Source organism: Colletotrichum siamense, assembly GCF_013390195.1.
Source record: "Colletotrichum siamense strain Cg363 chromosome Unknown KSG_Cg363_contig08, whole genome shotgun sequence".
Lineage (NCBI taxonomy): Eukaryota > Fungi > Ascomycota > Sordariomycetes > Glomerellales > Glomerellaceae > Colletotrichum > Colletotrichum siamense.
In genome coordinates, this window is record NW_023501021.1 from 1 (window position 1) to 9,014 (window position 9,014).

The window sequence follows — 9,014 nt, forward strand, 5'->3', positions numbered from 1 at the left end:
CCCTAACCCTAACCCTAACCCTAACCCTAACCCTAACCCTACCCTAACCCTAACCCTAACCCTAACCCTACCTAACCCTAACCCTACCCTAACCCTAACCCTAACCCTAACCCTTTCCTTTCATCTAACCCTAACCCTTTCCTTTCATCTATCCCAAACCTTGTTCTTTTATTCTATCCCTAACCCTTTCCTTTTATCTATCCCTAACCCTTTCCTTTTATCTATCCCTAACCTTGTTCTTTTATCTATCCCTAACCTTCTTCCTTTCTCTATCCCTAACCTTTTCTAATTCCCCTGTCCCTAACCCTTTCCTGTTGCTCTCTCTCTATCCTCTCTTACTCCTAACCCTAAACCCTCTTAAACGCCTTTACTATCTAAATTCCTGTTTTTGTATTTTCCCTTGTCTCTGCTTCGCTCCTGCTTTGTCTCTATCCCTCTAACTCTTGCTTTGTCACTAACCTCTTTGCTATATACTAACCCTACCTTTTTTTTTTCTCTTCCTTCTTCTTTCTCTCTCTTGCTCATCCTTTATTCCTTCCATCTGTATCTTTCTCCTCCTAATTCTTTCCCTTGGACCTCTGCTTTAATTCTCGTTCGTCCTTTATATTGTAAACTACCCCCTTCTAAACCTTACCTCTTCCTTTCTACTATCTCTTCCCTTTTATATCTTCACGCCTTCTCTTATCCTGAACTTATACTTACGGTTTACCTTACTATATTTTTATCTACCTCTTTTAAACTTGAACTTGTTGATTATTTTTACTCCCTTTCTTCCCTAACCCTTCTGTCCTTATGTACTGAAATATTCTCCTTGCGATGAACTCCTTACTTTGATATCTCCTCTATCTACTTATTATCAACCCCTCCCCTATCCTAAACTGATTCCCCTGTACTCCTGCCTACTGGTAAAATGTGTCCTGCTTCCCCTTCTTACCATGCCCCTGACCTTATGATAAAATGGTTGTCTTTGGAACCTTATTCGGCTTGTTCTGTGTTAATTTATCTGGTGCTTACTATTCCTCTATATCTTGGTGTTATATAATCTGTATATATTATGAACTTGGAATTCTCTATAATGCTGCCCATCCACTTGTATCTGAATGGGAACTTTTGACTCTGGCTTTGGACTGGAATCTCTCTCTCTCTCTTATTTATGCCTGCTTATACTAACTACCTTACTTTATTAATATAAACACCCCTCTTGTTTTTCCTTTACTTTATCCTTAACTTTTATCCCTACTCTATTTTGAACTTTTTCTCTACTCTAACTCTTACTTTTATTTCTGCTCTGTTTCTAACTTTCTATTTCTACCCTATCCTTAACCCTTTTCTTTTAACCTATCTCTAACCCTCTTCCTTATTCTAACCTTTACCTTTACTTCTGCTCTAACCCTAACCTTACTCTTTTAACTTATCCCCTACCTTGTTCTCTACCCTATCCTTGACTTTTATTTTTACTCTATTTCTAACTTTCTATTTTCGCCTTGTCCCTTACCTTTTCCTTCATTCTAACCCTCACTTTTATTTCTGCTTTACTTCTAACCCCTTTCCTTTAACCTATCCTTTATCCTTTTCTCTGCTCTAATTCTGCCCTTTATTTCTGCTCTATCCCTAACTCTTATTCCTGCTCTATCCCTCACCCCCTTTTTCTTTTACTCTATCCTAACTTCTAATCCTGCTCTATCTCGAACCCTTTCCTGTTGACATATCCCTAACCTTAACTTTGTACGATCTCTGACTTGCTTATGCTCTCCATCTGTGGGTTGCTATATGAACCTTCCTCCTTCTTTCTTACCTAACTCTGTTTACTTATTATTCCTCCTTGTTATCCTGTCTGTGTATGTTTCCTTTCTCCCTCTAACTCCTTTCTTCCCTTTCCTACTCTATTATATATATTAACTATCTACCTTATGAATCTGCTATCTTTCGTTTGTTACTTATTAACTTCTCCTCTCTTACTTACTCTTCTAACCTTTTGGTTTATAACCTTTCTCGTGGTACATAACCCTTGTTTTGTGAATAACTTATAACTCTTTTTTTACTATCTTACTCCCTTATCTCTCTCTCTCTATTTACTCTCTAATCTTCTTTATAACGACTCCTATACTCTTACGAACTCGCCTCTACGGACGAACACCTTACTACTCGGCCCTTTTGTTATACTATGCTACTATGCTATCTAATCTAAAACTGGTCCTGTTATCTTCAACTCTGTATCTGTCTATATTATGCTTATATTCCTATGTTCCCTTTTCGCTCCTCTCCTTGCCCTCTTTACTTTTGTCTCTTTCTCTGCTCTTTATATTCCTCCCGTCTTCCCTATCCCTTCTCTCCTCTCTATACTTTACCCTTCTTGCCTCTACTTTCCTCTGCTCCTTGGATCCCCCCTTTCTTGTTGCTTGCTAATTGTATGTCCCCTCTATTATCTGTTTCTTAACTCTATCCCTCCTGAACTTTGCTTTATTGCTGACTTCTATTTCTGCCCTATTCTTGACCCTTCTGTTTGCTGTATTCCTGACTTTGATTCCTACTCTGACCTTAATCCTTCTCTTTAACCTATCTCTGACCTTTACTGTGTACTAACCCTGGCTCCCCTATACTCTACCTCTATGGGCTGCTAAATGAATCTCCCTCCCTCTCTTTTACTGAAATCCGTTTTTTTACTTTTCCCCCCTTGGTCTTCTATCTGTTTGTATTTCTATTTCTCTCTGTCTACTTTCTTTCTACCTCCCTTTATCTTTAACTACTGTCTACTGTATAAATCTGCTATCTTTGGTATGTGATTCTTTAATTCCCCCTCTCTTGCTGACCTTGCTACCCCTTTTTGGCTGTAATTTTTCTCGGTGTACTCTGCTCTCTTTCTATAACAAATCTTTTACTCTTTCCTATTATCTTAATACTATTCTCTTTCCCTCTGCTTGCCCCCGAATCTGCTTTATTATAACTCCTATACTCTTACTAATTCGCCTTTGTTAACGAACCTCTTACTGTTCTGCCCTTTTGTTCTGCTATGCTATCTAACCCTAAAACTGGCCCTGAAATCTTTAACACTACATCTGTATTATATTCACGCTCTTACATCCCCTTTTTACTTCTTTTTTTTCCCTTCTCTCCGGCCCCTTTCTCTGCTCTTTCCATCCTTCCACTGTTGCCTATACCTTTTGCTGCTCCTTGTATTCCCCCCTTCTTGCTCCTTGCTCATGATTCATCCCCTCTGTTACTCTTTGTCATCTTCCACCTCCTGCTCTCTTGTGCTATTAAATCTTTCTGTGTGAAAAAACATCTGATGCTCTGTTTTCTATTATCCTTTACTACTATACTTCCCTACTCCCTACCCTAAACTGTCGTACTCCTATGTACGGCCCCTACTCGCCCCGCCTTGCCCTGCCTGATCACCCCTCTGCTACGCCCTCTACTGCCTTCTGCCACAACTGGCTTGTCAACCGGCACAACTTGCTTGACTGCACCCCTCCCCATTGGATCATCTGCCCTAACCACTTATATACCTCCTTCTCGCTCGATGCCCACTCCTCTAACCCGTCCGCTCTGCGCATCGCCCTCACCGTCTCCTCGTACACCCTCGACCCCACACCGATCGTTGCGACGGCGAACATCGTAACCATCAACCCTTGGTACTGGCATGAACCGCCCTCGACCTCCGTGAACCGCCCGCCGTCCTCGCCCAACGGCTCCCATCGCCGACACCAACCCTGCGGCAATCCGCAATGGAAACAACTGCTGAAATTCTCCATCATCCGTCCGTCGAACATGGCCTCTTCCATCTGCCTCCTGTACTGCGCCGTCCACCCCCACGCCTGCTCCCCGCGGCCTGGGCAATCGTCTAACGTGTGCCCGTCGCTCTCTCTCCGGCGTATCCCGCAATACGTGCACCGTCCCGCCCACCGCGCCAACTGCTGCTTGAACGTCTCCCCCTCCTCCCCTAACCCTGAACGCTCTGCCCTGGCCTGCCACTGGCGGAACTGCCTGGCTTGCTGACTGGTCTCGAACGCGGCCCTGATCTCTTCGTCTTCTCTGGCTCCATGTCCCTCTCTATCCCCGTCCTTGTCCCTATCCATATCTCCATCCCCGTCGTCTACCCACATCACCTCCGACGCCCTCTGCCGGCATATGTCGCATGCCTCTTCGCCCTCCTCGCACCCTGGACGGTCCACCCGCCCGTCCATGACCTCGTCTAACACAATCCGCCGGCATACCTCTCCCCTGATGTATGTCCTTGTTGACACCTCCCATCCCCCTCCGGCTGCCCTCCCATCTTTCTCTGCCTCCCCTGCCTCCTTCTCCTTCTGCTTCTCCTTCTCCTTCTCCTCCACGGCTGCCCTACTGCATATAACAACCGACCGGCTTGGCTGGCCGTCTCGCCCGGCACGCCCGCTCTCCTGGACGAAATCCCGCAACCGCCGCGGCATGCCCGCGTGGACCACCAACCGCACGTCCGGCACGTCGATGCCTAACCCCAACGCGTTCGTCGCCACGATGACGCCCCCATCGGCGCCGTCGCCCATCCTCCACGCCTCCAACCTCGACGCCTTGTCCTCCGTGCTGCCGATGCTGCTGTGGAACGCTGCGCACCCCAACGCCTCGGCCATCCGCTCGACGCCCTCGATCGTGCTGCTGTACACCACCGCCTTGCCGCGTGGCTGCTGCCGCAACCAATCCCTGACCTCCTGGCAACCGCGCTCCTCGACGGCGCTCAACTCGCCGTCCTCACCCTCCCGACCTGACCCTAACCCTAACCCTGACTCTGCCCGGCGCCTGTGGCTTGCCGCACCACGACCACGACCACGACCCCCACCCCCTGACCCTAACGCAACGACAACAACCCCATACTCGATATTCCTCCGCGTCGTCGCCTCGCGGAACACCCGCACCCGCTCCTGCCGGATCCCCGTCACGGCGAAAAACTCCCGCTCCTCCGCCGGCGGCAACGTCGCCGTCAAACACACCAACTGCGCCCCGAACTCCTGCACCGTCCGCCCCAACGCCCGCAACGCCGGCCGGAACCCCCTCGACCCATCCAACACGACGTGGCACTCGTCCAACACCACCCGGTCCAACTGCTGCCGCCGCTGCAACCGCCCGACGAAATCCCGGAATCCCTGCGTGACGGCCGACTCGGGCGTCACGAACACCACCGTTGCTGCGGCCGTGTTGGCCCGCCCGCCGCCGCGCCACGTTGTCGACGCCAACCCCGACCTCGAACACCGCGCGTCCATGTCGGTGCGCAACGCCACCAACGGCGTCACGACGATCGTCACCCCGTCCGGTGCGCAATACGCCGGCAACATGAACGACAAACTCTTGCCGCCGCCCGTGCCCGTCACCTGCACGATCGGGTCGTCCCCGCGCATGATCGACCGGATGACCCGCTCCTGCTGGCCGCGGAACGCCGCCCGCGGGTCCCCCATCATCTGCCGCAACTGCCCGCCGGCGTTGGCTAACTGCAACCGCGTGAACCGCCGCCGCCGCTGCCCTTCGAACTCCTCGTCCGCCGCCGTCGTCGCCGTCCGCCGCCGCTTGGTGGGTGCCCCGCCGCCCCGGTCCTCCGCCCCGAACCCCAACAACCGGTGCCACTGCCGGCTGACGGCCCGGAACCTGTCCCGCAACGCCGCCGTGCCGAACGGTGCCTCCTGGTACAACCGCCCGTATATCATCCCCGCCACGTGCGTGCCGTGCCCGGCCTGCAAATCCAATGCGCTGTCCTCGACGCCTATGTCGTCGTCGTTGTCGTCGTTGTCGTTGTTTTTGTCGTCTGCCCGTCCGAACGCCTCGTTCAAATACCGGTTGGCGATGGCGACGGCCATGTGCCGCCACCCGCTGATGTTGATCTTGCTGCCGACCAACCGCTCGCTGTGCTGCTGCATGATCCGCCTTGCCTTGTCTGACGTCCACAACCGTTCGTCCGTCCACGGCGCCCGGCCGGGGGTGGCGTTGGCGCTCTCGTCTGTGATGGTGTTGTCACGGGCGTCGTCGTCCTCGGTGTTGTCACGGGCGTCGTTGTCCTTGGTGTTATTGCGGCGCTCGTCGCCCCTGGTGTTATCACGGCTCGCCTCGCCCGCCGCCCTGCCCCTTACAACCACGTCGTCCGCCCATAAAAATGCGCTCTTCCGGTCCGTCTGATGGATGATGCCTCCTACCTGCTGCCAAAACGGCAACACTAACCATAAATACCACACCAACAACTCGCCGACCTCGCGCGGCAAATACCGGTGTATCACCTTGGCCGTCCCCGTCTGGCGGTAATTCTTGTGGTACGACGTGACGAAACATATCATGCCGTCGTGTGCGAACACGTTCCTGACCCCGCCGTTGGCCGTGTTGCTGTGTCTGATGCCTGCTAACTCGGGCGCCCGCGCCGGCTGCCCTGCCACCATGTGCATCAACATCCACAACCGCTCCCGGAACGATTCCAACGCCTGTCTGTATGCCTGCACCGTCCTCTCGCGGTATGGGTGGTGGCTATCGCTGCGGTTGGACGTGACCTCCTCCGCCTGTCCTGCTGCTGCTGCTGCTGCTGCTGCCACTGCCGCCGCCGCCGCCCCTCGCGTTGGGTCTAACCACGCCCGCCGCCGTGCCTCCGACTCTGCGATGCGCCGTGCGATCCACCCCTTCCCCTTGCCCACCCACGCCTCGTTGCGGTCGTCGTGTAAAAACGAATACCCCGGCCGGTCCTGGCTGTGGTCGTCGTGCATGCTGTCCCACCTGATGGCGGGCAACGCTGCTGCTAACGCTGATCGGCCTCCGTACCCATCGCCGTGCCCGTCCCTGTCGGGATCATTATCCCTATCCCCATCCCCGTCCACCACCGCCAACTGCGCCAACAACGTCCGCGCCTCCTGCGCTACCCCGTGGAACATCTCGGCCAACTCGCACACCCGCACCCGCACCCGCCGGAACGATATCCGGTCGCCGCTCCAATCCACCATCCCCGGCGCCACCGTGTTAAACCGGATATGCATCCCGTACGTGCGCGCGTCGTAAATCCAATTCATCGCCCTGGGCTCGTCGTCCGGCCGCCCGGGCATCCGCGTCATGAACCGCCGCACCTTGTCGCGCACCAAATGGAACACGCTGCTGGCCTCTTCGTACGCCGCCTCGGCCCCTTTGGTCGCCGTCAACGCCACCACCTCGTCCTTCCGCTCCAACCACGCCTGGTACACGACGAACATCTTGGCCACCTTGATCACGGCTGAATAATTCGTCGTGTACTCCGTCGCCTGGTGCCACCCGCCGTCCTCGCGGATGCCCAACACCGCCAACGCGCCGATCATCGCGCTCTCCTTTTGGCTCTGCTTGTACGGGTCCTCGATGATGGCGATGATGGCGTCCAAACACATCCTCTCGACCTCCTCCGCCTGCGCGGCCTGCCTGCTGCCGACATCCGCCTCGACACGGCTGGTGAACGCATCCCACAACGACCCCTGACGCATGGTGAACCGATACGGCGGCCGCTCGCGCTCCGGCCACTCGTCCATGCGGAACCATATGCTCACCATCTTACGCCAAACCTCCTTGTACCGCTGCCACGTGTCGTCCTCCATGCGGTTGTCGAATGGCCGCACCGGCTTCTGGCCGATCTCCTTCCGCTCCGCCTCGAACAACACGTCGTGCCCGACCTTGTGCGGTGCTGCTGTTGCGCATGCCTTGTCGGCGACGCTGTTGAACACGGCCCATATGGCCTCTAACGTCTCCTCGCCATCCTCAATTGGTCGCGTGGCCTCCTGTAACTGCGTCTTGTTCAACCCTTCCAAATCCCTCGTCCACCCGACGCGGTACAACCACCCGTTCGGCTCCAACTTTTCGTCCACTGTACTGACCTCCTCGCGCGCGTCGGCCTCGAACCGCTTCTCTTGGTTCTCGTGCAACGTGACGAACCACGCCGTGTCGTCCGTCCCCGGCCCCGATGGCTCGCTTTGAACGGCCACCCCTAACCCCCGCCCGACCTCGAACCATCCGCTTGCGGCCCGTGTTAAAAAAAAACGCTGGCATGGCACGCCTGTTGTCCACGGCAAATCTCTGACTGCCGTGGCTTTCTTGCGCACATTGCCCCCCTTCTGCCAATCATTCGCCCACCGGTGTTCTGCCCGGCAATGCTCCTGCATGTTTCGCACGCGGCGGCACACATAACGGCATGCGTGGCAACGCAAACCGTCCGCCCGGGGCGGTGCGATATGGGCAACTGGCTCGACCGTGGGGTCTGGGTATTGAAACGACTGCAAATCGGCCTGGCTGCGGATGATGCCGGGAATATCGCCGACTAATCCGGCGACCTTGCTCCTGGCCTCGGCGGGGATTGACCGATGGTTATTCCGCAAATGCGCCGTGGCTTCGTTGGCTAATACGGCGTACTGACATAATGTGCATATCAAAATGGAATACTGCGTGTTGTGGACGAATGGCTCCATCTTTGGCATGTATTGGTTACTTTCTTCTATCTACTGTTTATGACTGGTTCCTCCTGTCCTCTCTTTATAAACTCACCTTCCTGCCCCTTAATTCCATATACTTTCTCCTTGATCTACTTTCCTCCCTGCCTACGTTCCATCGCTCGGTCGGGCTTTCTGGCCTGGCTGATGGTCCTGTTATATAATTGGCTGGTTAATGCGGGGATTCGGACGACATCACAAAAACATCTACTACCCTATTCACCTATTTCTGGACTCATATCACGGAATAAAACACTGAGAACTGGGTTCCTATAATTATACCGATTGTGGCTTTAATTGCATGCTACTTTTACCTATTTTACTACGGAAAATCTCAACGGCTTCCACCTTGCTGTGAACAACGGTTTCCGCCCTTGTCTCAACGGACCCACCTAATTCCATGGTGGGGCGTTCAATGGCTTCCGACGTCAGCCATCGTGGACGTGATGTTAGCCATCGTGGACGTGATGTTAGAGTGCGCTGGCACTGAGCCCTTTTAAGTGCACCGCCCATCCTACACGGGCCAGCCACGGGCTGGGCTCGAGTCTTTCGTTGGCGACGCGGATCAGC

At 53.9% G+C, this 9,014-nt stretch overlaps 1 protein-coding gene across 1 annotated transcript; it reads right to left on the reverse strand.

Moving 5' to 3' along the window:
• Window positions 1–3,412: 3,412 nt before the first annotated feature.
• On the reverse strand, window positions 3,413–8,423 carry CGCS363_v011619 (Bloom syndrome protein-like protein; the record flags this gene model as incomplete). The annotated part of the gene is made up of 2 exons (XM_036643468.1): window positions 3,413–3,419; window positions 3,496–8,423. The coding sequence occupies 2 exons, from the start codon at window positions 8,421–8,423 to the stop codon at window positions 3,413–3,415; spliced, it is 4,935 nt and encodes a 1,644-aa protein (XP_036490885.1).
• Between the last annotated feature and the right edge of the window lie 591 nt (window positions 8,424–9,014).